General features: G+C 46.0%; 1 protein-coding gene across 4 annotated transcripts in view; it reads left to right on the top strand.

Annotated features, from left to right (window-relative positions):
• LOC138669974 (uncharacterized) overlaps positions 1-23,793 on the top strand; it is a 233,337-nt gene that overhangs the window by 76,530 nt on the left and 133,014 nt on the right. For all 4 annotated transcript variants that reach the window (XM_069756898.1, XM_069756896.1, XM_069756894.1 and 1 more), the window contains one exon: positions 9,042-9,168. In XM_069756898.1, the coding sequence (XP_069612999.1) occupies positions 9,042-9,168 (127 nt within the window). The remainder of the gene's footprint in view (positions 1-9,041; positions 9,169-23,793) is intronic.

The raw sequence follows: 23,793 nt of genomic DNA, 5'->3' as shown, positions 1-23,793 counted from the left end.
AAAGACTGCAGCCGGAGGTAAATACCCCAAAAAGTCAGTGGGTTGTGTGGTACGAGGAGGAGTTGGCATTGCTGGGAGAAGAGGCCATCATAGACGATAAGAGGGAGGCCATTCACAGAGCTCAGGAGAGGGAGAGGGAGGCCATTCACAGAGCCGAGGAGAGGGAGGCCATTCACAGAGCCGAGGAGAGGGAGGCCATTCACAGAGCCGAGGAGAGGGAGAGGGAGGCCATTCACAGAGCCGAGGACAGAGCTCAGGAGATGGCATTGCTGGAGAGGCAGATCGCTTTGGAAGCAGCTAGAAGCTTCAGACAGACTCTAACCCCAGCACCCACCATGAGGGAACTCCCCAGAGTGTCCCGCAAAGACTTCAAGCCCTTTAATGAGGCTGCAGGCGACATTGAGGGCTTCTTCCAGGACTTTGAGCATCAGTGTCGATTAATGGAAGTCCCGGAAAGGGACCGAGTCCGACATCTGGTGGGGCTCTTAGAGGGTGGAGCTGCCGCAGCCTATAGAGCTATGGACCCTCAGGGGAATTGTGAGTATGCGGAGATTAAACGGACTATTCTAGAACATTATGCCCCAGACACTTACAGGACTCAGTTCCGTACTTTAGCCTGTGATGAGGAAGTGTCTTTCAAGATGTATGCCCACAGACTCAAACAAATATGTCATCGCTGGCTGGAGGCAAAGGAGGCCTTAACCTGGGAGACCTTCCTCCAGGTTATCCTAAAAGAGCAGTTTTACTTCAAGTGCCCTGCTGAGATCCGGGAATGGGTGCGTGAGAGGAGACCAGCCACTGTGGAGGAAGCTGCAGCTCTAGCTGATGAGGCTCTCACCATTAAGCCTCAGTGGAGGGTTCTGTTGGAGGATGGAGAGAGGCCTACCAGCTCCACAACACCGGTGGCCCCCTGTTCTTCTGTCCATATTGTTCCCCGTTCCTCTAAGCCACCACCTCATGCTGCTACCCATGTAAATGTGCCTCCAGTTGCTTCTACTGCGTTTTCTGGAATACGACGAGGAGAGGAAGTAGTAGAGCGCAGGTGTTATGGTTGTGGGCATCCGGGGCATCTGCAGGCCTCATGCCCAGCCAGCCCATGGAGGAGTCGTCCTCAAAACCCTACAGCACCTTCAGGTGGGGGCCGGCCTCCAGGTTCCCTTACCCCTCGCCCAAGAGGACGCCTTGGATGGAGTGAGACCCAGCACAGATGCTATCGATGTGGACAGCCGGGGCATCTGCAAGCCTCCTGCCCAGCTGTTCAAATGAGGATTAATCCTGTACCCAGTCGTATTATTAATTATGTACAGCCAAGTGCCATGGAGGACGACGTGTCACCACTACGTGAGGACTGGCCTTGTGCCTCACCCACCCATGTTGCACCACTAGGAGTTTATGGTGTGCGACCTGCAGCTATGATGACTTCTGCTCATCGAGGTAAGCACTTGCAGGAGGTCGTGCTGGATGGACAGAGACTTATTGAATTTTGTGACTCAGGGGCTTTCCTCACACTGGCTGATCCCCGAGTGGTTCGGCCTGAGGCAATCCATCGAGGACCTGGGATTGTCATTGAACTGGCTGGTGGACAATGGAGGACTATTCCCACAGCCACTGTGGATCTGAACTTTGGTTTTGGGGTCAGGCGATGTGTGGTTGGGGTGATGGGTGGTCTGCCTGCAGATGTTCTCCTGGGCAATGATGTGGGAGAGCAACTATGCCAATTCGTGGCTGCATGAAGCCACATGTAAGTTACGCTCTGCCTGTGTGTACTTAACCGGCAACCTGTAGAGGTCCCTAGTACGTACACAAATTGGGAGGGGAAGGGATTGTCATGATATGTACTTTTGCCCTGTCCTGTATTTGAATAATATGCCATTTGATTTATGTAACTGTTCTCTGGTTTCTATTAGCTGTAATTTATGTATTTTCTTGTGCTGGGAGTTCACCTGTAACAATATGTCTCCTTCCCCCAATACTTGCAGCCCTAAGCTCTAATGTAATTAAGCTTTGTCAACATCACTAGTGGAGGAATAGCTATTCTTCCTCACAGCAGGTGGCTAGTCAAATGTACATACTACATAGACTAAGCGGAGCCCACCAGTCTAGAATCTTCTGGTGGACCCAACCATTGAATAGAAGGTGTGACCCCTACCCCCCTTCATGGGCGGATCCCAGGAGCTCAGACAATCCATTCTTATTTTGAGATCAGATGTGAGTTGATCCTTAAAGGAGAAGGAGTGGGGATTCTTAGCTGAGGCAAGACCCCATGTCCATCTGAGACTGCTGAAGCGAACGGGGCGAGACTTGAGCTGAGGACATATCTCGTCGTTCGTGGGATTGTTTTGGGATCCCTTGGACTCGTGTGGACTATTGCTTTGTTAGCTGGCACAAGGATTATCGGGAGGTGCCCCCGAATCTGTTCCGTTGGACTAATTGTGGACTCTGTAGATCTACCTGCATGTGTTGTTCCAGCGTTCTTGATAATAAATCTGTTGAATCATCCCTCGGCCTGTTGTCCCTTCTTGCTCTGCCGTACACCCCATCACATCGCTCTTCTTATCTGCATCTCAAAAACATTTCTAGAATTCGCCCTTTTCTTACTTTCGACTCTACAAAAACTCTTACTGTTTCACTTATTCATTCTCGTATGGACTATTGTAACTCTCTACTAATCGGCCTCCCTCTTACCAAAACTCTCCCCGCTCCAATCTGTCCTGAATGCGGCAGCCAGGATCATATTCCTCACCAACCGTTACACCGATGCCTCTAGCTTGTGCCAGTTACCCATCCACTCAAGAATCCAGTACAAAACTACTACCCTCATCCACAAAGCACTCAATGGCTCAGCACCACCCTACATATCCTCTCTGGTCTCAGTCTACCACCCTACCCGTGCCCTCCGCTCCGCTAATGACCTCAGGTTAGCATCCTCAATAATCAGAACCTCCCACTCCCGTCTCCAAGACTTTACACGTGCTGCACCGATTCTTTGGAATGCACTACCTAGGTTAATACGATTAATCCCCACAGTTTTAAGTGTGCCCTAAAAACTCATTTGTTCAGATTGGCCTACCACATCAACGCATTAACCTAACTATCCCTGTGTGGCCCATTCAAAAAAAACAAAACATAATTGGGTTCCTCGCATCATGTTCTCATACACTTTATGCAGTCAATAGCCCTCTGTGTCTATACTGCTACATACTTAGGCAGTTAACTGGTTCATGCAGCTTTACATGAACACCTGAGCCTTACACTATGGCTGGTCCGACTAACTAAAGCAATTGGTATTATCCACCTCTCGTGTCTCCCCTTTTCCTCATAGTTTGTAAGCTTGCGAGCAGGGCCCTCATTCTTCTTGGTATCTACTTTGAACTGTGATTTCTGTTATGCTGTAATGTCTATGGTCTGTACAAGTCCCCTGTATAATCTGTAAATCGCTGCGGAATATGTTGGCGCTATATAAATAAAATTATTATTATTATTATTATATAATTATAGGTGAGATGCTCTGCAGCACAGAAGAATGTCGGCACAAATTTCCCACACAGAAAACTACTGACAAGTTTATTAAGAACAGTTTATTAAGGAGTTCTAATAACTACAATAACTTAAGTTTATTAAACAATCATTGCACACCTGCAAATAATTAGCTGCGGGGTGATAGTCCTTGACTTCCATGAGCTCCATTGAAATACAATACAGCACAACACAGGCAGCAAAGAAAATGCAGAGTGGATTTCAACAAAGGTCTCTGGGCCCAGTTTACGTCTCCAGGTTCTACAGGTTCGGTTCACTCATCCCTAGTCCCAGAGTACAGATTATGTTCTTAGGAGATGTCATTCCACTGTGCTAACAATAATTCCACTCTCAGTGCGGTGTGTCTGGGCCTAGAGACCCTTATTCCACTCTCATTGTGGTGTGTCTGGGCCTATAGACCCTTATTCCACTCTCAGTGCAGTGTGTGTGGGCCTAGAGACCCTTATTCCACTCTCAGTGCGGTGTGTCTGGGCCTAGAGACCCTTATTCCACTCTCAGTGCGGTGTGTCTGGGCCTAGAGACCCTTATTCCACTCTGTGTGGTGTGTCTGGGCCTAGAGACCCTTATTCCATTCTCATTTTGGTGTGTGTGGGCCTAGAGACCCTTATTCCACTCTCACTGTGGTGTGTCTGGGCCTAGAGACCCTTATTCCACTCTCAGTGTAGTGGGTGTGGGCCTAGAGACCCTTATTCCTCTCTCATTGCGATGCGTGTGGGCCTAGAGACACTTATTCCACTCTCAGTTCAGTGTGTGGGATTAGAGACCTTTATTCCACTCTGTGTGATGTGTCTGGGCCAAGAGACCCTTATTCCACTCCTTGTGCTGTGTATGGGCCTAGAGACCCTTATTCCACTCTTATTGTGGTTTGTCTGGGCCTAGAGACCCTTATTCCACTTTCATTGTGGTGTATGTGGGCCTAGAGACCCTTATACCACTCTCATTGTGGTGTGTGTGGGCCTAGAATCCCTTATTCCACTCTCATTGTGGTGTGTGTGGTCCTAGAGACCCTTATTCCACTCTGTGTGGTGTGTCTGGGCCTAGAGACCCTTATTCCACTCAGTGTGCTGTGTATGGGCCTAGAGACCCTTATTCTACTCTCATTGTGGTGTGTCTTGGTCTAGAGACCCTTATTCCACTTTCATCGTGGTGTATGTGGGCCTAGAGACCCTTATTCCACTTTCATTATGGTGTATGTGGGCCTAAAGTCCCTTATTCCACTCTCACTGTGGTGTGTCTGGGCCTAGAGACCCTTATTCCACTCTCAGTGTAGTGGGTGTGGGCCTAGAGACCCTTATTCCGCTCTCATTGTGGTGTGTGTGGGCCTACAGACCCTTATTCCTCTCTCATTGTGGTGCGTGTGGGCATAGAGACCCTTACTCCACTCTCCTTGTGGTGTGTATGGGCCTAGAGACCATTATTCCACTCTCAGTGCGGTGTCTGGGCCTAGAGACCCTTATTCCACTCAGTGTGCTGTGTATGGGCCTAGAGACCGTTATTCCACTCTTATTGTGGTTTATCTGGGCCTATAGACCCTTATTCCACTTTCATTGTGGCGTATGTTGGCCTAAAGACCCTTATACCACTCTCATTGTGGTGTGTGTCGGCCTAGAATCCCTTATTCCACTCTCATTGTGGTGCTTGCGGGCCTAGAGACCCTTATTCCACTCTCATTGTCGTGTGTGTGGGCCTAGAGACCCTTATTCCACTTTGTGTGGTGTGTCTGGGCCTAGAGACCCTTATTCCACTCAGTGTGCTGTGTATGGGCCTAGAGACCCTTATTCCACTCTCATTGGGCCTAGAGACCCTTATTCAAATCCACTCTACATTTCCTTCCATCCTATGCCTGCCTACACCTGCAGTATACTGTATGTTCATAGTTCACTCTTAGGGTATGTGCACACGTAGGAAAAGAGGTGCAGAATTTTCTGCACAAAATGCGCATCTCCTGTCAGAATCCGCAGCCATGGATTTGCCATGGTTTTTATGCGGATTTTGAGCGGTTTTTATGCGGAATTGATGCGGATTTTGTGCGGATTTTCTGCAGTTTTTGCCACTGCAGATTTTTAACATGGAGGGGTGCAGAAACGCTGCAGATCCGCACAAAAGAAGTGACATGCACTTATTTGAAATCCGCAGCAATTCCGCACTGATTTTTCCGCACCATCTGCACAGCTATTTTTTTTGCCCCATTGATTTACATTGTACTGTACATCACAGTGCGGATCTGCAGCGTTTCTGCGTGGAAAAATCTGCTGAAGATCCACAGCAAATCCGCATCGTGTGCATATAGCCTTAGACTGTGTGCACACGTTGCGTTTTTTCTCTTTTTTTCGTGTTTTTTCGCTATAAAAACGCTATAAAAATGCATAAAAAATGCATCCCATCATTTAGATTACATTCCGCAATTTTTGTGAACATGATGCCTTTTTTTCCGCGAAAAAACGCATCACTGTAAAAAACGCAGCATGTTCATTAATTTTGCGGACTTTTTGCATTTTTCCTGCTATTTAATGCATTGGGAAGCTCCAGAAAAAACGCGTCAAAAACCCACAAAAAACGTGGAAACAAATGCATGCGGATTTCTTGCAGAAAATGTCCGGTTTTGCTCAGGAAATTTCTGCAAGAAATCCTGAACGTGTGCACATAGCCTCACTCTTGGCAGTCATAAGTGGACAGGGAAGGAAGTGCAGGCGCCAGATTCACTGCTACTGAAGTCAATGGGAGAGCGCAGCTGCTATGGCACTTCCGCTCCTCTGACAGATTCTGACTCTCACTTTTCTGCGGTGCCTTCTGGGCTTCCAGGACCATCTATCTCAGCCAGCAGCACCCTGCTTTTGGTGGGATCCCACTGTGATGATAATGTATTAGATGTGACCTGCAGTCCCATGTAACGCCACAGATAATACAGTGATTCTTCTGTGGGTACTGATAGCAGTGATGGCTCCTCTGGATCACACTGCTGCTGGTTCTGCATGTGCTGCTGTTTTGGACTGGTGGGAGGAGTAAGGCAGAATCAGTGAGAGAGGAGAGCAGACTATATCTATCTATTGCTGATAATGACAGACTGCTACAAACCACAGATCTTCAGCATTTTTGCAGTTTTGCACTAGGTCAACTGTAAATCACAAGTTGATCACATATCATGGGAACATCCTCACCTTGCACCTCAAATATCATAGATCTTAAACTTTGTGATGCTGCAATTGGCAATTTTCCATGTGTGCAATTTTCCATGTGGGCAATTTTCCATGTGGGCAAATTTCTGTGTGGGCAAATTTCCATGTGGGCAATTTTCTGTGTGGGCATTTTCCCGTGTGGGCAATTTTTCCTGTGGGCATTTTTCCTGTGGGCAATTTTCCTGCGGGCAATTTTCCTGTGGGCATTTTTCAGGGAACCGATATATAACATACATTAGTAATGGATTTCCTGGTCACTACACAAGCATGAGAGTGCAGGCACACAGGGCCTTCAGTCAAAAGTTTGAAAGGGCGTGGCGCGTGCAGGGCTCTTCTGTCTGACGCTGGCCAGTACCAGCATCAGAGCATCTTTTTTTGTTTCCTGCTCTACTCACCAGTTCCAGCCAGGGATCCGCTCCTGTGCACCTGACGAGAGTCACCTCAGCTCTTCATCCTCCCCCCATCTCAGGGACCTGGGTGACTCCCAATATGGAAACTTTGTTTTATGTATATACAGCACTTGCAGCACCACCTGTATAATGTGTATAGACTGCTGTATATACAATATATAAGTGATACTGCGACTCTAATGTATATACATATTATAAGTGATACTGTGACTGGTGTGTATAGTCGCAATATCACCTGTGTAACATATACACAGCAGCGTAACCTATACAGTATATCGTACTTCTAGCAGTCACAGTATCACCTATATAATGTACATAGACTATTGTATATACATTACTAGATGAAGAACCCGGTGTTGCCCGGGCATAGTATTAACTGTGGTTAGTGACGTGCTTCCTATTTTAAATACTGCGCCTGCGCATTTAATATTGTGGTCTTCAGAAAAGAAAAATTTTTCTTCAACAAAACGGTGCTGGCGCATGCGCAGTAGCATCTGTCGGCAAGCAGTGCTGTCAATCTGCACATGCGCAGCCCACTATGTTTCGAGGACCAGCGTGGGAACGTGCACAAGAAAAAGAAATTGTCGCTGTCGAACATAGCAATGCTTCCGCACTGGTACACGGAACACACCCGGCGCCATTTTGTTGAAGCAAAAGGTTTTTTTTAACACAATATTAACCCCTTAACGTCTACTGATATGAATTTTAATGGTGGCAGTTAAGAGGCCTTATTCGTCCTGCATCTCACGCTCCTCCTTTATACACAGCATTTTTCTGCAGCACAGCTTTTCTCCTTTATAGTCACCTCCTCCGGCACACCTCATCCACAACTATCACAAAAGACTTCAAGCTGTCACTGATGTTAGAGGGGGCAATACACGGTATTAAGAAATTGGGTATGTGAACTTTTGATCAGGGTCATTTGGATGTTTTGTTTTGTCATTATGATTTAAAAAGAGAAAACCCAGTAGTTTGACAATAAATGGCTTCACCCAACCACTAACCATGAGTGGAGAAAAAGTTTTCATATTCATTCATATTCTCTAAAAAAAAAAAAAGGCCAAGAAAGCAAAAATTCTGCCGGGGTATGTAAACTTTTCAGTACATCTGTATGGGGCTCATAACTCTGTTTGGAGGACTATACTGTCCGGGTTCTGAGCTAATGTACAATATACAATAGATATCATTCATGTAATGTAAGAAGTGAAATCTTTGGCAATGTGCTACAAATATATTTCAATTCCGTATCTGTGCATCATAAATTGTAGTATGTGTTTAAGGGGCCCACTGAGACTCTTTTGCCGGGGCCCACAAAAACCTGGAGCTAACCCTGCATACACTGCACAGTACCACTCCTACTGTCCTGTTGTCGAGGAGGCAACATTGGACTTTGGGAGGGTCAATATTGGTTTAGTATTTTCAATATAACTATGGCCATATAAAAATAAAATATTGGAAAACCTATTTAAATGGATTTTTCCAAGTAATCCCTGCTCCTCTGGAGAGGGGATAACGTTCCATGCAGCTGTGGTCGATCATACGCACTGTGGCAGCATTCACATATACAGTAGCTCTTCAAATAACTTCTTTTATGAGCGTGAAGGGCACAACAACGTAAAACAAAATTCATTGATTGGGGGTGGGGAGTGTTATAGTTTGTGGGCCGGAGGGGTTTGTGTGACAGGCCTATTTTTGTGTCCCAGTCTGGCCCTGAGTCCAACAATACGAAACATTAAAGCAAGTTGAAAAGCGGAACAATGGAAAGGATCAAGGGACCAAAAAAAGAATAGTAACTATCTAAAATGGTAACGAATAATACATTTAGAACTTTTTTCATAACATGTCTATTACCATTATTTTTCTACATAATGTTTTCCATTTTTTAGTTTTGTTCTGTTTATTTCTTCGTGTTCCACAGCAGCAGAAATATGTTCATTTTGAAGATGTTAGAAGATCAGATAATTTCATGCCTCAATACACGGACGCTACTAATGGTGTTGTTGAATCAAATGTGGATGTGAATGACAGTTTGCACAGACGACTCGGTAAGTGCTGTCAAGTTTCTATCGTGTCCTATGTATTGTATACACAGATTTTTCATACATTTGCTTCCAGCCAAGACAAAGATTCCTTTAATAAGGGTGGCACGGTTGCTGCAGTGCTGGGGTCATCGGTTCAAATCCCACCTTGGACAACATCTGCAAGGAGTTTGTATATTCTCCCCGTGTTTGCGTGGGTTTCCTCCGGGTTCTCAGTCCAAAGACATACTGATAGGGAACTTAGATTGTGAGCCCCACCGGGGACAGTGCCAATGATAACTGTAAAGCTCTGTGGAAATAATAGCACTATATAAATGAGTAAAAAAAATAGAAATAATACATTTTGGGTTTTTAAACTCAACTTTTGTAGCTTTTTTCAAAGTTAAGTCCAGCAATATCTTTGCATGGACCATTCTATTAACGAAAAACCATCATTTGAATTGGTATGCAACCTAGGCTAAATAATTATTTGTAGATCTGTCACTCCAGCTCTATTGCGAGCCTAGTGTATCCTCCTCCTGCTTGACTGACAGCCTCTATGCTGTGTGATTTTGTAAGGGAGTGGACTAAAGCCCTGAAATATGTTATGGATATTTAATGTTTATTTATGCTTTTAAATATTGTATTATTTCTAATAATTATTAGGGAGAGCGTAGTACCCTAGTTGGCCCACTAGATGGGGTGGAGTGCAAATAGTTAAGTGGGAGGAGCTAACGGCCGTTAACCTGGGAAGCATCTAGAATTTGATTCAGTTGGGCAGGAGAGCCCCGACAGGGCAGTTAGCTCCGTAACATTTTAAGACAGGAGCCCAGCCATCCATAGTCACAGGCCAGGACAGCAACAGGCCAGTAAAACAGCAAGATAGAGCTACAGTGGGATACAACAGTGTGGTGCAGAAGCTGAAGGAAAGGCCAGGAGAGTACAGAGATGCAGGAGACTCAGAGAGGATGCTGCGTTAGCGTTAAAGGCTGTAGGTCCCCGTAATGTACTGGAGGCCATAAGAAGTACCACAGGAAAAGATATGGCAGTACAGAAGGGCAGGTCAGTCACTATGTGGCAACTGACTTCGGGTACAGGTGATCTGATGTCTGGGGCAAAACAGACAGAACCGTGGCAGAGGCAAACAGGGAGGACGCTGAGAGACTGTCTAGGATGGTCTGACCTGGGTTCGTGCTGTGTAGCCATGAGAGAAGCACAGGGAAAGATGAAGATATGTGTATTGTGCAACCTGTGATAAAAGCGGTGGAGTACCAGAATGTGCTGTGTAAAGAAACCAGTAAAGTTGTTCATTTAAAAGTTGCAATGGACTGTGCTTCAGTTTGTGTGAAATCGTCTGGAGAGAGTCCTCTACAGAAGAGAGGAGACTCTGAAGGAGTTGAACCTGGAGACACAGGTACACTTACTAATGGACAATATGTTTATGTGAAGGGAGGCCAGGGTGTGATGGTGCAGAAGTCCTCAGTCACGACTTCTGCCCTGGCCCACCCTTACACTTTCAGGAAAAGGAGATATCAGTCAAGTAGGAGGCGGTGGCACTATGTAGAGATTAGAGCTGGAGTCATACACGTTTCAAATCTACCATAGTCCTTCAGCCCCATTTGTATTTCAGTTCAAGCACTGATTTCTCAGTAATGGAGGAATGGACTGGTCATGTGAGGATATTGCTAGACTTGTTTTTGAAAGAGCTACATGCACATATAAATAGTTTGATGTGTAAAATGCTGCTGACAGATTCACTTTAACTTCTTCCTGCACCAACGTGTCTACATACGTCAAGAACAATAACACAACAATGAAGTTCCCAAACTTGATGAAAAAATCTATGACAGTATATACAGTCATGGCCGAGTATTTGCACGCTTGAAATTGTTCCAGAAAATGAAGTATTTCTCCCCAATAATGATTGCTGTTACACATGCTTTGTTATACACATTTATTTCATTTGTGTGTATTGGAACAACACAAAAAAACAGAGAAAAAAGGCAAATTGGCCATCATTTCATGCAAACCTCCCAAAATGGTCTGTACAAAATTGTTGGCACTTTTCCAAAATGATGAGTAAACAACTTTGTTTATAGCATATGATGCTCATTCAAACTCACTTGTGGCAAGTGACAGGTGTGGGCAATATGAAAATCACATCTGAAACTAGATAAAAAGGGAAGAGGTTGACTCAGTCTTTGCATTGTGTGTCTGCATGTTCCACAGTAAGCATAGAGAACAGAAAGAAGAGAATAAATCTATTTGATGACTTGAGAACTAAATTTGTTGAACAAAATCAACAATCTCAAGGTCATAAGTCCATCTCCAGAGATCTTGAGGTTCCTTTGTCCACGGTGCGCAACATAATCAAGAAGTTTACAACCTGTGCCAATGTAGCCAAGGACAGCAGAGAAAAGTTGATGAAAGGTTGCAACCCAGGATAGTCTGGATGGTGGATAAGCAGACCCTATCAAGTTTCAAAGAAATTCAAGCTGTCCTGCATGCTCATGGTGCATCAGTGTCAGTGCGCACTATTCGTTCAATGAAATGCTATAGCAGGAGACCCAGGAGGACCCCACTGCTGACACACAGACATAAAAAAGATAGACTGCAGCTTGACAAAATGTACGGTAGTAAGCCAAAATTTTCCTGAGAAAGCATCTTGTGGACAGATGATACCAAGATAAAGCTTTTTGGAAAAGCACTTCTTTCTACTATTTATTTAAAAATGGAATGAGGCCTACAAAGAAAAGAACGCAGTACCTACAGTAGAATATGGTGGAGGATTAACCCCTTCATGCCACAGACCTTTTTGCATTTTGTTTTTAAGAGCCTTAACGTTTTTATTTTTCTGTCAATATGGCCATGTAAGGGCTTGTTCTATTTTTGAACAACGTCATTGGTTTTACCATATCATGTACTCGAAAATGGGATAAAAATTGCTATTCCATGTCATTGCGAGTTCGTAGATACCAAACATGTGTAGGTTGTTTTTTATTTAAATGGTGAAAAAAAATCCATGGTTTGTTAAAAAAATAAATAAATAAAAAATAAGTGTCATTTTCCAATACCCTTAGCTAGGGTTGAGCGAAACGGGTCGAACATTTTCAAAAGTCGCCGACTTTTGGCTAAGTCGGGGTTTCATGAAACCCGATCCGACCCCTGTGCGGGGTCGGCCATGCGGTACGCGACTTTCGCGCCAAAGTCGCGTTTCAATGACGCGAAAAGCGCCATTTCTCAGCCAATGAAGGTAAACGCAGAGTGTGGGCAGCGTGATGACATAGGTCCTGGTCCCCACCATCTTAGAGAAGGGCATTGCAGTGATTGGCTTGCTGTCTGCGACGTCACAGGGGCTATAAAGAGGCGTTCCCGCCGACCGCCATCTTACTGCTGCTGATCTGAGCTTAGGGAGAGGTTGCTGCCGCTTTGTCAGAAGCAGGGATAGCGTTAGGCAGGGTCCATTAACCACAAAACCGCTTGTGCTGCAGCGATTTGCACTGTCCAACACCACCCTCGGTGTGCAGGGACAGTGGAATTTTTTTTTTTTTTTTTTTTCCCCTCAGCGCTGTAGCTCATTGGGCTGCCCTAGGAGGCTCCCTGATAGCTGCATTGCTGTGTGTACGCCGCTGTGCAAACCAACTGCTTTTTTCAAAGCACAAATCCTCTTGTTCCTTCCTTTCTGCACAGCTATCTTTTTTGTTTGTCCACACTTTTTATTTCATTTGTGCATCAGTCCACTCCTTATTGCTGCCTGCCATACCTGGCTGAGATTACTGCAGGCAGGGAGATAGTAGCTGCCTGCCATACCTGGCTGAGATTACTGCAGGCAGGGAGATAGTAATTGTAGGACATTCCCTGTTTTTTTTTTTTTTTTTTTTTTGGTGGGAGATTAAGATTGGCAATTTGGCATTTCTGCTAGAGTGCCATCCCTGTGTGTGCCATCTCTCTCACATAGTGGGCCATAGAAAGCCTTTTCATTTTTCTGTATTTTTTTTTGTGGGGTGTATAAATTCTCCCTGATAAAAATACAGTGGGAGATTAATATTGGCCTTTGGGCTTGTGTGCCAGTCCTGAGTGTGCCATCTCTCTCACAAATAGTGGGCCATAGAAAGCCTATTTATTTTTTTTTTTGGTTTTATAAATTCTCCCTGAAAAAAAGGGAGATTAATATTGGCCTCTGGGCTTGTGTGCCAGTCCTGAGCGTGCCATCTGTGCCAGCCCTGAGCGTGCCATCTCTCTCACAAATAGTGGGCCATAGAAAGCCTATTTAATTTTTTTTTTTGTTTTATAAATTTTCCCTGAAAAAAGGGAGATTAATATTGGCCTCTGGGCTTGTGTGCCAGTTGTGAGCGTGCCATCTGTGCCAGTCCTGAGCGTGCCATCTCTCTCACAAATAGTGGGCCATAGAAAGCCTATTTAAATATTTTTTTGGTTTTATAAATTCTCCCAGAAAAAAAGGGAGATTAATATTGGCCTCTGGGCTTGTGTGCCAGTCCTGAGCGTGCCATCTGTGCCAGCCAGCCCTGAGCGTGCCATCTCTCTCACAAATAGTGGGCCATAGAAAGCCTATTTAATTTTTTTTTTTGTTTTATAAATTTTCCCTGAAAAAAGGGAGATTAATATTGGCCTCTGGGCTTGTGTGCCAGTTGTGAGCGTGCCATCTGTGCCAGTCCTGAGCGTGCCATCTCTCTCACAAATAGTGGGCCATAGAAAGCCTATTTAAATATTTTTTTGGTTTTATAAATTCTCCCAGAAAAAAAGGGAGATTAATATTGGCCTCTGGGCTTCTGTGCCAGTCCTGAGCGTGCCATCTGTGCCAGTCCTGAGCGTCCCATCTCTCTCACAAATAGTGGGCCATAGAAAGCCTATTTTATTTTTTTTTTGGGTTTTAGAAATTCTCCCTGAAAAAAGGGAGATTAATATTGGCCTCTGGGCTTGTGTGCCAGTTGTGAGCGTGCCATCTGTGCCAGTCCTGAGCGTGCCATCTCTCTCACAAATAGTGGGCCATAGAAAGCCTATTTAAATATTTTTTTGGTTTTATAAATTCTCCCAGAAAAAAAGGGAGATTAATATTGGCCTCTGGGCTTCTGTGCCAGTCCTGAGCGTGCCATCTGTGCCAGTCCTGAGCGTCCCATCTCTCTCACAAATAGTGGGCCATAGAAAGCCTATTTTATTTTTTTTTTGGGTTTCAGAAATTCTCCCTGGAAAAAAAAAGGGAGATTAATATTGCCCTTTGGGCTTGTGTGCCAGTACTAAGCGTTCCATCTCTCTCTCTCTCTCAGTCAGTGGGCCATAGAACGCATATTTTTGGTTTTATTTGTTTTCTAAATTCTCCCTGAAAAAATCATTTTATTTTATTTGGTTTCTAAATTCTTCCTGATAAAATCATATTTTTTTTATTATTTTTATTTCTAAAGTCTCCCTGAAAAAAAAAAAAAAAAAACAACCAAAAAAACAGTGGGAGATTAATATTGGCCTTTCTGCTTGTGTGCCAGTCTTGACTCCTGGGTGTGCCATCTCTCTCTCTCTCTCTCTCTCTCTCTCTCTCTCCAATTGTGGTCCATAGAAAGCCTATATTTTTTTTCCTTGATTTGGGTTCTAAAATCTACCAGAGAAAATAACTACATCAATCATTGGTAGAAAAATATTGGCCTCTGGGTTTGTGTGCCACTCCTGACTCCTGTGTGCGTCATCTCTCAGTCAGTGGGCCATAGAACGCCTATTTTTGGTTTTATTTGTTTTCTAAATTCTCCCTGAAAAAATTATTTTATTTTATTTGGTTTCTAAATTCTTCCTGATAAAATCATATTTTTTTTATTATTTTTTTTTCTAAAGTCTCCCTGAAAAAAAAAAAAAAAAACAGTGGGAGATTAATATTGGCCTTTCTGCTTGTGTGCCAGTCTTGACTCCTGGGTGCGTCATCTCTCAGTCAGTGGGCCATAGAACGCCTATTTTTGGTTTTATTTGTTTTATAAATTCTCCCTGAAAAAATCATTTTATTTTATTTGGTTTCTAAATTCTTCCTGATAAAATCATATTTTTTTTATTATTTTTTTTTCTAAAGTCTCCCTGAAAAAAAAAAAAAAAAAACAACCAAAAAAAACAGTGGGAGATTAATATTGGCCTTTCTGCTTGTGTGCCAGTCTTGACTCCTGGGTGCGTCATCTCTCAGTCAGTGGGCCATAGAACGCCTATTTTTGGTTTTATTTGTTTTATAAATTCTCCCTGAAAAAATCATTTTATTTTATTTGGTTTCTAAATTCTTCCTGATAAAATCATATTTTTTTTATTATTTTTTTTTCTAAAGTCTCCCTGAAAAAAAAAAAAAAAAAAACAACCAAAAAAAACAGTGGGAGATTAATATTGGCCTTTCTGCTTGTGTGCCAGTCTTGACTCCTGGGTGTGCCATCTCTCTCTCTCTCTCTCTCCAATTGTGGTCCATAGAAAGCCTACATTTTTTTTCCTTGATTTGGGTTCCAAAATCTACCAGAGAAAATAACTCCATCAATCATTGGTAGAAAAATATTGGCCTCTGGGCTTGTGTGCCACTCCTGATTCCTGTGTGCGTCATCTCTCACTCAGTGGCCCATAGAAAGCATATAGTTTGTTACATTTGTTTTCTAAATTCTCCCTGCAAAAATCTATTTTTTTTTTTTTGGGGGGTTTCTAAAGTGTTCCTGAAAAAAATAAAAATAAAAAAAAAATAATAGTGTGACATTAATATTAACATTTGTGCTTCAGTGACAGTCCTGCGTGTGGGGCATCTCTCTAATTTGCAGCCACCAAAAAAAGAGTGTGTAACATTGGGCCTGATTTTCGCTGTGGTCTCACCAACCTGTAAAGGGGTAGCTAAATCATACTGAAGTTATAGCTCACCGTGTAAGTTGTGTGACTGCAACAAATAACGTTAGTTTGGTTACGTTTTTAAAACAATGAGGAAGTCTAGTGGAAGAGGTCGTGGCCGGGGGCGTTCATTGTCAGCTGGTAATGAGGGTAGTGGTAGTGGTGGAGCATCAGGTGGTCGTGGGGGAAAAAATATTGCACCTAAGTCTGGAGCTGTGGAGCCAGGTTCGTCGTCCGGCTACACAAGGCCTCGAACGCTCCCTTTTCTGGGATTAGGAAAACCGCTTTTAAAGCCGGAGCAGCAAGAGCAAGTTTTGGCTTATCTTGCTGACTCAGCCTCTAGCTCTTTTGCCTCATCTCGTGAAACTGGTAAAAGTAAAAGCAGCGCGTCGTTAGTGGATGTTCACGGTCAGGGACAAGTCACTTCCTTGTCCTCTTCAGCAAAAACAACAACAGAGAAGAATGCAGCAGGCGACACAACGGGTTACTCCATGGAGCTCTTTACACATACCGTCCCTGGCTTAGAAAGTGAAGCAGTTAACAGTCCATGCCCATTACAAATTGAATCTGACATGGAGTGCACTGACGCACAGCCACAGCCAGACTACTATGCTGGTCCTTTGACTCAGACCACAACATTGCCCTCGCAGGGTGCTGATCAAGAATCAGACCCTGATGAGACTATGTTGCCCCATCACGAACGCTATACCACCGAACGACACGGTGACACAGACGAAGTTGCGCAGGAGGTACAAGAAGAGTTATTAGATGACCCAGTTCTTGACCCCGATTGGCAGCCATTGGGGGAACAGGGTGCAGGCGGCAGCAGTTCTGAAGCAGAGGAGGAGGAGGGGCCGCAGCAGGCATCAACATCGCCACAGGTTCCATCTGCCGGGCCCGTATCTTGCCCAAAACGCGTGGCAAAGCCAAAACCTGGTGGAGGACAGCGTGGCCATCCGGTTAAAGCTCAGTCTGCAATGCCTGAAAAGGTATCCGATGCTAGAAAGAGTGCAGTCTGGCATTTTTTTAAACAACATCCAATTGATCAGCGCAAAGTCATCTGTCAAAAATGTTCTACTTCCTTAAGCAGAGGTCAGAATCTGAAAAGTCTCAATACTAGTTGCATGCATAGACATTTAACCACCATGCATTTGAAAGCTTGGACTAACTACCAAACGTCCCTTAAGGTTGTTGCACCCTCGGCCAATGAAGCTAGTCATCAACGCAACATCCCTTCCGGCAGTGTAGGACCACCATTTAGCGCACCACCTGCTGTATCTGTGCAGGTATCTTTGCCAGGCCAAAGCAGTCAGGGTCAGGGAATCACCAGTTTCGTAGTAGGAAACACTGCATCTAGGGCACCGGCGGCAACAATACCATCTCCCACCGTCTCTCAGTCTGCCATGTCCACCGGCACCCCCGCTAGTTCCACGATCTCCAGCTCTCCAGTCCAGCTCACCCTACATGAGACTATGGTTAGAAAAAGGAAATACTTAGCCTCGCATCCGCGTACACAGGGTTTGAACGCCCACATAGCTAGACTAATCTCGTTAGAGATGATGCCCTACCGGTTAGTTGAAAGCGAAGCTTTCAAAGACCTGATGGACTACGCTGTACCACGCTACGAGCTACCCAGTCGACACTTTTTTTCCAGAAAAGCCATCCCAGCCCTCCACCAGCATGTTAAAGAGCGCATCGTCCATGCACTCAGGCAATCTGTGAGCACAAAGGTGCACCTGACAACAGATGCATGGACCAGTAGGCATGGCCAGGGACGTTACGTGTCCATCACGGCACACTGGGTAAATGTGGTGGATTCAGGGTCCACAGGGGACAGCAAGTTTGGGACAGTTCTGCCTAGCCCACGGTCTAGTAAACAGTTGTCTGTAGCCGTTCGCACCCCCTCCTCCTCCTCCTCCTCGTCCTCCTGCAGAAGCAAGAGCTCGTCCACAGACCGCAGTCGCACAAACACTCCATCCGCACCTGCCACTGTTGCACACCAGGTCTCCCATTATGGGGCAGCTACTGGCATACGTCAGCAGGCTGTATTGGCTATGAAGTGTTTGGGCGACAATAGACACACCGCGGAAGTTCTGTCCGAGTTCTTGCAGCAAGAAACGCAGTCGTGGCTGGGCACTGTAGATCTTGAGGCAGGCAAGGTAGTGAGTGATAACGGAAGGAATTTCATGGCTGCCATCTCCCTTTCCCAACTGAAACACATTCCTTGCCTGGCTCACACCTTAAACCTGGTGGTGCAGTGCTTCCTGAAAAGTTATCCGGGGTTATCCGACCTGCTCCTCAAAGTGCGTGGACTTTGCGCACATATCCGCCGTTCGCCTGTACACTCCAGCCGTATGCAGACCTATCAGCGTTCTTTGAACCTTCCCCAGCATCGCCTAATCATAGACGTTGCAACAAGGTGGAACTCAACACTGCACATGCTTCAGAGACTGTGCGAACAGAGGCGGGCTGTTATGTTTTTGTGGGAGGATACACATACACGGGCAGGCAGTAGGATGGCAGACATGGAGTTGTCAGGTGTGCAGTGGTCGAAGATTCAAGACATGTGTCAAGTCCTTCAGTGTTTTGAGGAATGCACACGGCTGGTTAGTGCAGACAACGCCATAATAAGCATGAGCATCCCCCTAATGCGTCTGCTGATGCAAAGTTTGACGCACATAAAGGATCAGGCGTCTGCACCAGAGGAAGAGGAAAGCCTTGATGACAGTCAGCGATTGTCTGGTCAGGGCAGTGTACATGACGAGGTACCGGGCGAAGAGGAGGTGGAGGATGAGGAGGATGATGGGGATGAGTATATTTTTAATGAGGAAGCTTTCCCGGGGGCACGGGAAATTGGTGGCGTGGCAAGGCCGGGTTCTGGTTTTTTGAGGGACACAAGTGACGTAGATTTGCCTGCAACTGCCCCTCAACCAAGCACAACCGCAGATTTGACAACGGGAACTTTGGCCCACATGGCGGATTATGCCTTGCGTATCCTCAAAAGGGACACACGCATTACAAAAATGATGAACGATGACGATTACTGGTTGGCCTGCCTCCTTGATCCTCGCTATAAAGGCAAATTGCAAAATATTATGCCACATGAGAACTTGGAACTAATATTAGCAACAAAACAATCAACTCTTGTTGACCGTTTGCTTCTGGCATTCCCTGCACACAGCGCCCGTGATCGTTCTCACACGAGCTCCAGGGGCCAGCAGACCAGAGGTGTTAGAGGGGCAGAAATCAGAAGTGGCGTTGGACAGAGGGGTTTTCTGACCAGGTTGTGGAGTGATTTTTCTATGACCGCAGACAGGACAGGTACTGCAGCATCAATTCAAAGTGACAGGAGACAACATTTGTCCAGTATGGTTACAAACTATTTTTCATCCCTTATCGACGTTCTCCCTCAACCGTCATTCCCATTTGATTACTGGGCATCCAAATTAGACACCTGGCCAGAATTGGCAGAATATGCATTGCAGGAGCTTGCTTGCCCGGCAGCTAGTGTCCTATCAGAAAGAGTATTCAGTGCTGCAGGTTCAATACTAACAGAAAAAAGGACTCGTCTGGCTACCCAAAATGTAGATGATCTAACCTTCATTAAAATGAACCACAACTGGATTTCAAAATCTTTTGCCCCACCCTGCCCGGCTGACACCTAGCTTTCCTATGAAAAGGTCTTGCCTGTGGACTATTCTGAATGACTTTTCCAATCTCGTAATTTTCTTCACCTGATTGTCCAGCATACGACATGTTTCCACCTCACGAAATGGCCAAACTCCCCACACGGGGCCGTGCTATCGCCACTTTGCGCTTGGACCCTTGAGAGTGCTGTTTGTCTGAAGAGGTGGGTGTGGCCGCTTTTGGTCGACGGCACTGCCACTGGGTCCCTCATAGTACAATAAAGTGTCTCTGGCGGTGGTGGTGCGCACCCAACGTCAGACACACCGTTGTAATATGAGGGGCCCTGTGCCTGTACCGCCGGCCACAAGACAGTTCCCCCCCCCAGCTCAAACAGTGCTCTACCACTAGCAAAATTATCTCTCACAGCTTCACCAATGTGTAGTCTAGCCGCTGACATCCTTCAATGCCTGGCACTGACAATACCATTGTTTTGACATTTTTGTTATGTTAGGCCTTCGAAGCCTGTCTGCGGTCCCTTCTTTCTACAACTACTACACTGACCAGGCCACTGCTGGCCGTGTTACCCTGGAACCAATTTAAAAGTGCCTACAGTCAGCCCAATTTTGTTATGTTAGGCCTTCGAAGACTGTCTGCCGTCACTCCTTCCACTAGACTTCCACTGACCATACACTGCTGCCCATGTACCCCTGGAACCAATTTAAAGTGCCTACAGCCAGCCCAATTTTGTTATGTTAGGCCTTCGAAGCCTGTCTGCGGTCACTCCTTCCACTAGACTTCCACTGACCAGACCACTGCTGCCCGTGTACCCCTGGAACCAATTTAAAAGTGCCTACAGCCAGCCCAAGTTTGTTATGTTAGGCCTTGGAAGCCTGTCTGCGGTCACTCCTTCCACTAGACTTCCACTGACCAGACCACTGCTGCCCGTGTACCCCTGGAACCAATTTAAAAGTGCCTACAGCCAGCCCAAGTTTGTTATGTTAGGCCTTGGAAGCCTGTCTGCGGTCACTCCTTCCACTAGACTTCCACTGACCAGACCACTGCTGCCCGTGTACCCCTGGAACCAATTTAAAAGTGCCTACAGCCAGCCCAAGTTTGTTATGTTAGGCCTTGGAAGCCTGTCTGCGGTCACTCCTTCCACTAGACTTCCACTGACCAGACCACTGCTGCCCGTGTACCCCTGGAACCAATTTAAAAGTGCCTACAGCCAGCCCAAGTTTGTTATGTTAGGCCTTGGAAGCCTGTCTGCGGTCACTCCTTCCACTAGACTTCCACTGACCAGACCACTGCTGCCCGTGTACCCCTGGAACCAATTTAAAAGTGCCTACAGCCAGCCCAAGTTTGTTATGTTAGGCCTTGGAAGCCTGTCTGCGGTCACTCCTTCCACTAGACTTCCACTGACCAGACCACTGCTGCCCGTGTACCCCTGGAACCAATTTAAAAGTGCCTACAGCCAGCCCAAGTTTGTTATGTTAGGCCTTGGAAGCCTGTCTGCGGTCACTCCTTCCACTAGACTTCCACTGACCAGACCACTGCTGCCCGTGTACCCCTGGAACCAATTTAAAAGTGCCTACAGCCAGCCCAAGTTTGTTATGTTAGGCCTTCTAAGCCTGTCTGCGGTCCATTCTTTCAACTACTACTACACTGACCAGGTCACTGCTGCCCGTGTACCCCTGGAACCAATTTAAAATTGCCTACAGCCAGCCCAATTTTTTTATTTTAGGCCTTCGATGCCTGTCTGCGGTCCATTCTTTCAACTACTACTACACTGACCAGGTCACTGCTGCCCGTGTACCCCTGGAACCAATTTAAAATTGCCTACAGCCAGCCCAATTTTTTTATTTTAGGCCTTCGATGCCTGTCTGCGGTCCATTCTTTCAACTACTACTACACTGACCAGGTCACTGCTGTCCGTGTACCCCTGGAACCAATTTAAAATTGCCTACAGCCATGTGTTATTATTTTAGGCCTTCGATGCCTGTCTGCGGTCACTCCTTCCACTAGACTTCCACTGACCAGACCACTGCTGCCCGTGTACCCCTGGAACCAATTTAAAAGTGCCTACAGCCAGCCCAAGTTTGTTATGTTAGGCCTTCGATGCCTGTCTGCGGTCACTCCTTCCACTAGGCCTCCACTGACCACACCACTGCTGCCCGTGTACCCCTGGAACCAATTTAAAATTGCCTACAGCCAGCCCAATTTTTTTATTTTAGGCCTTCGATGCCTGTCTGCGGTCCATTCTTTCAACTACTACTACACTGACCAGGTCACTGCTGCCCGTGTACCCCTGGAACCAATTTAAAATTGCCTACAGCCATGTGTTATTATTTTAGGCCTTCGATGCCTGTCTGCGGTCACTCCTTCCACTAGGCCTCCACTGACCACACCACTGCTGCCCGTGTACCCCTGGAACCAATTTAAAATTGCCTACAGCCAGCCCAATTTTTTTATTTTAGGCCTTCGATGCCTGTCTGCGGTCCATTCTTTCAACTACTACTACACTGACCAGGTCACTGCTGTCCGTGTACCCCTGGAACCAATTTAAAATTGCCTACAGCCATGTGTTATTATTTTAGGCCTTCGATGCCTGTCTGCGGTCACTCCTTCCACTAGACTTCCACTGACCAGACCACTGCTGCCCGTGTACCCCTGGAACCAATTTAAAAGTGCCTACAGCCAGCCCAAGTTTGTTATGTTAGGCCTTCTAAGCCTGTCTGCGGTCCATTCTTTCAACTACTACTACACTGACCAGGTCACTGCTGCCCGTGTACCCCTGGAACCAATTTAAAATTGCCTACAGCCAGCCCAATTTTTTTATTTTAGGCCTTCGATGCCTGTCTGCGGTCCATTCTTTCAACTACTACTACACTGACCAGGTCACTGCTGCCCGTGTACCCCTGGAACCAATTTAAAATTGCCTACAGCCAGCCCAATTTTTTTATTTTAGGCCTTCGATGCCTGTCTGCGGTCCATTCTTTCAACTACTACTACACTGACCAGGTCACTGCTGTCCGTGTACCCCTGGAACCAATTTAAAATTGCCTACAGCCATGTGTTATTATTTTAGGCCTTCGATGCCTGTCTGCGGTCACTCCTTCCACTAGACTTCCACTGACCAGACCACTGCTGCCCGTGTACCCCTGGAACCAATTTAAAAGTGCCTACAGCCAGCCCAAGTTTGTTATGTTAGGCCTTCGATGCCTGTCTGCGGTCACTCCTTCCACTAGGCCTCCACTGACCACACCACTGCTGCCCGTGTACCCCTGGAACCAATTTAAAATTGCCTACAGCCAGCCCAATTTTTTTATTTTAGGCCTTCGATGCCTGTCTGCGGTCCATTCTTTCAACTACTACTACACTGACCAGGTCACTGCTGCCCGTGTACCCCTGGAACCAATTTAAAATTGCCTACAGCCATGTGTTATTATTTTAGGCCTTCGATGCCTGTCTGCGGTCACTCCTTCCACTAGGCCTCCACTGACCACACCACTGCTGCCCGTGTACCCCTGGAACCAATTTAAAATTGCCTACAGCCAGCCCAATTTTTTTATTTTAGGCCTTCGATGCCTGTCTGCGGTCCATTCTTTCAACTACTACTACACTGACCAGGTCACTGCTGTCCGTGTACCCCTGGAACCAATTTAAAATTGCCTACAGCCATGTGTTATTATTTTAGGCCTTCGATGCCTGTCTGCGGTCACTCCTTCCACTAGACTTCCACTGACCAGACCACTGCTGCCCGTGTACCCCTGGAACCAATTTAAAAGTGCCTACAGCCAGCCCAAGTTTGTTATGTTAGGCCTTCGATGCCTGTCTGCGGTCACTCCTTCCACTAGGCCTCCACTGACCACACCACTGCTGCCCGTGTACCCCTGGAACCAATTTAAAATTGCCTACAGCCAGCCCAATTTTTTTATTTTAGGCCTTCGATGCCTGTCTGCGGTCCATTCTTTCAACTACTACTACACTGACCAGGTCACTGCTGCCCGTGTACCCCTGGAACCAATTTAAAATTGCCTACAGCCATGTGTTATTATTTTAGGCCTTCGATGCCTGTCTGCGGTCACTCCTTCCACTAGGCCTCCACTGACCACACCACTGCTGCCCGTGTACCCCTGGAACCAATTTAAAATTGCCTACAGCCAGCCCAATTTTTTTATT

This window comes from Ranitomeya imitator, chromosome 3 (assembly GCF_032444005.1).
Source record: "Ranitomeya imitator isolate aRanImi1 chromosome 3, aRanImi1.pri, whole genome shotgun sequence".
NCBI lineage: Eukaryota > Metazoa > Chordata > Amphibia > Anura > Dendrobatidae > Ranitomeya > Ranitomeya imitator.
The sequence above is the reverse complement of the archived record's forward strand: the minus strand, read 5'-3'. Positions and strand labels throughout refer to the sequence as shown.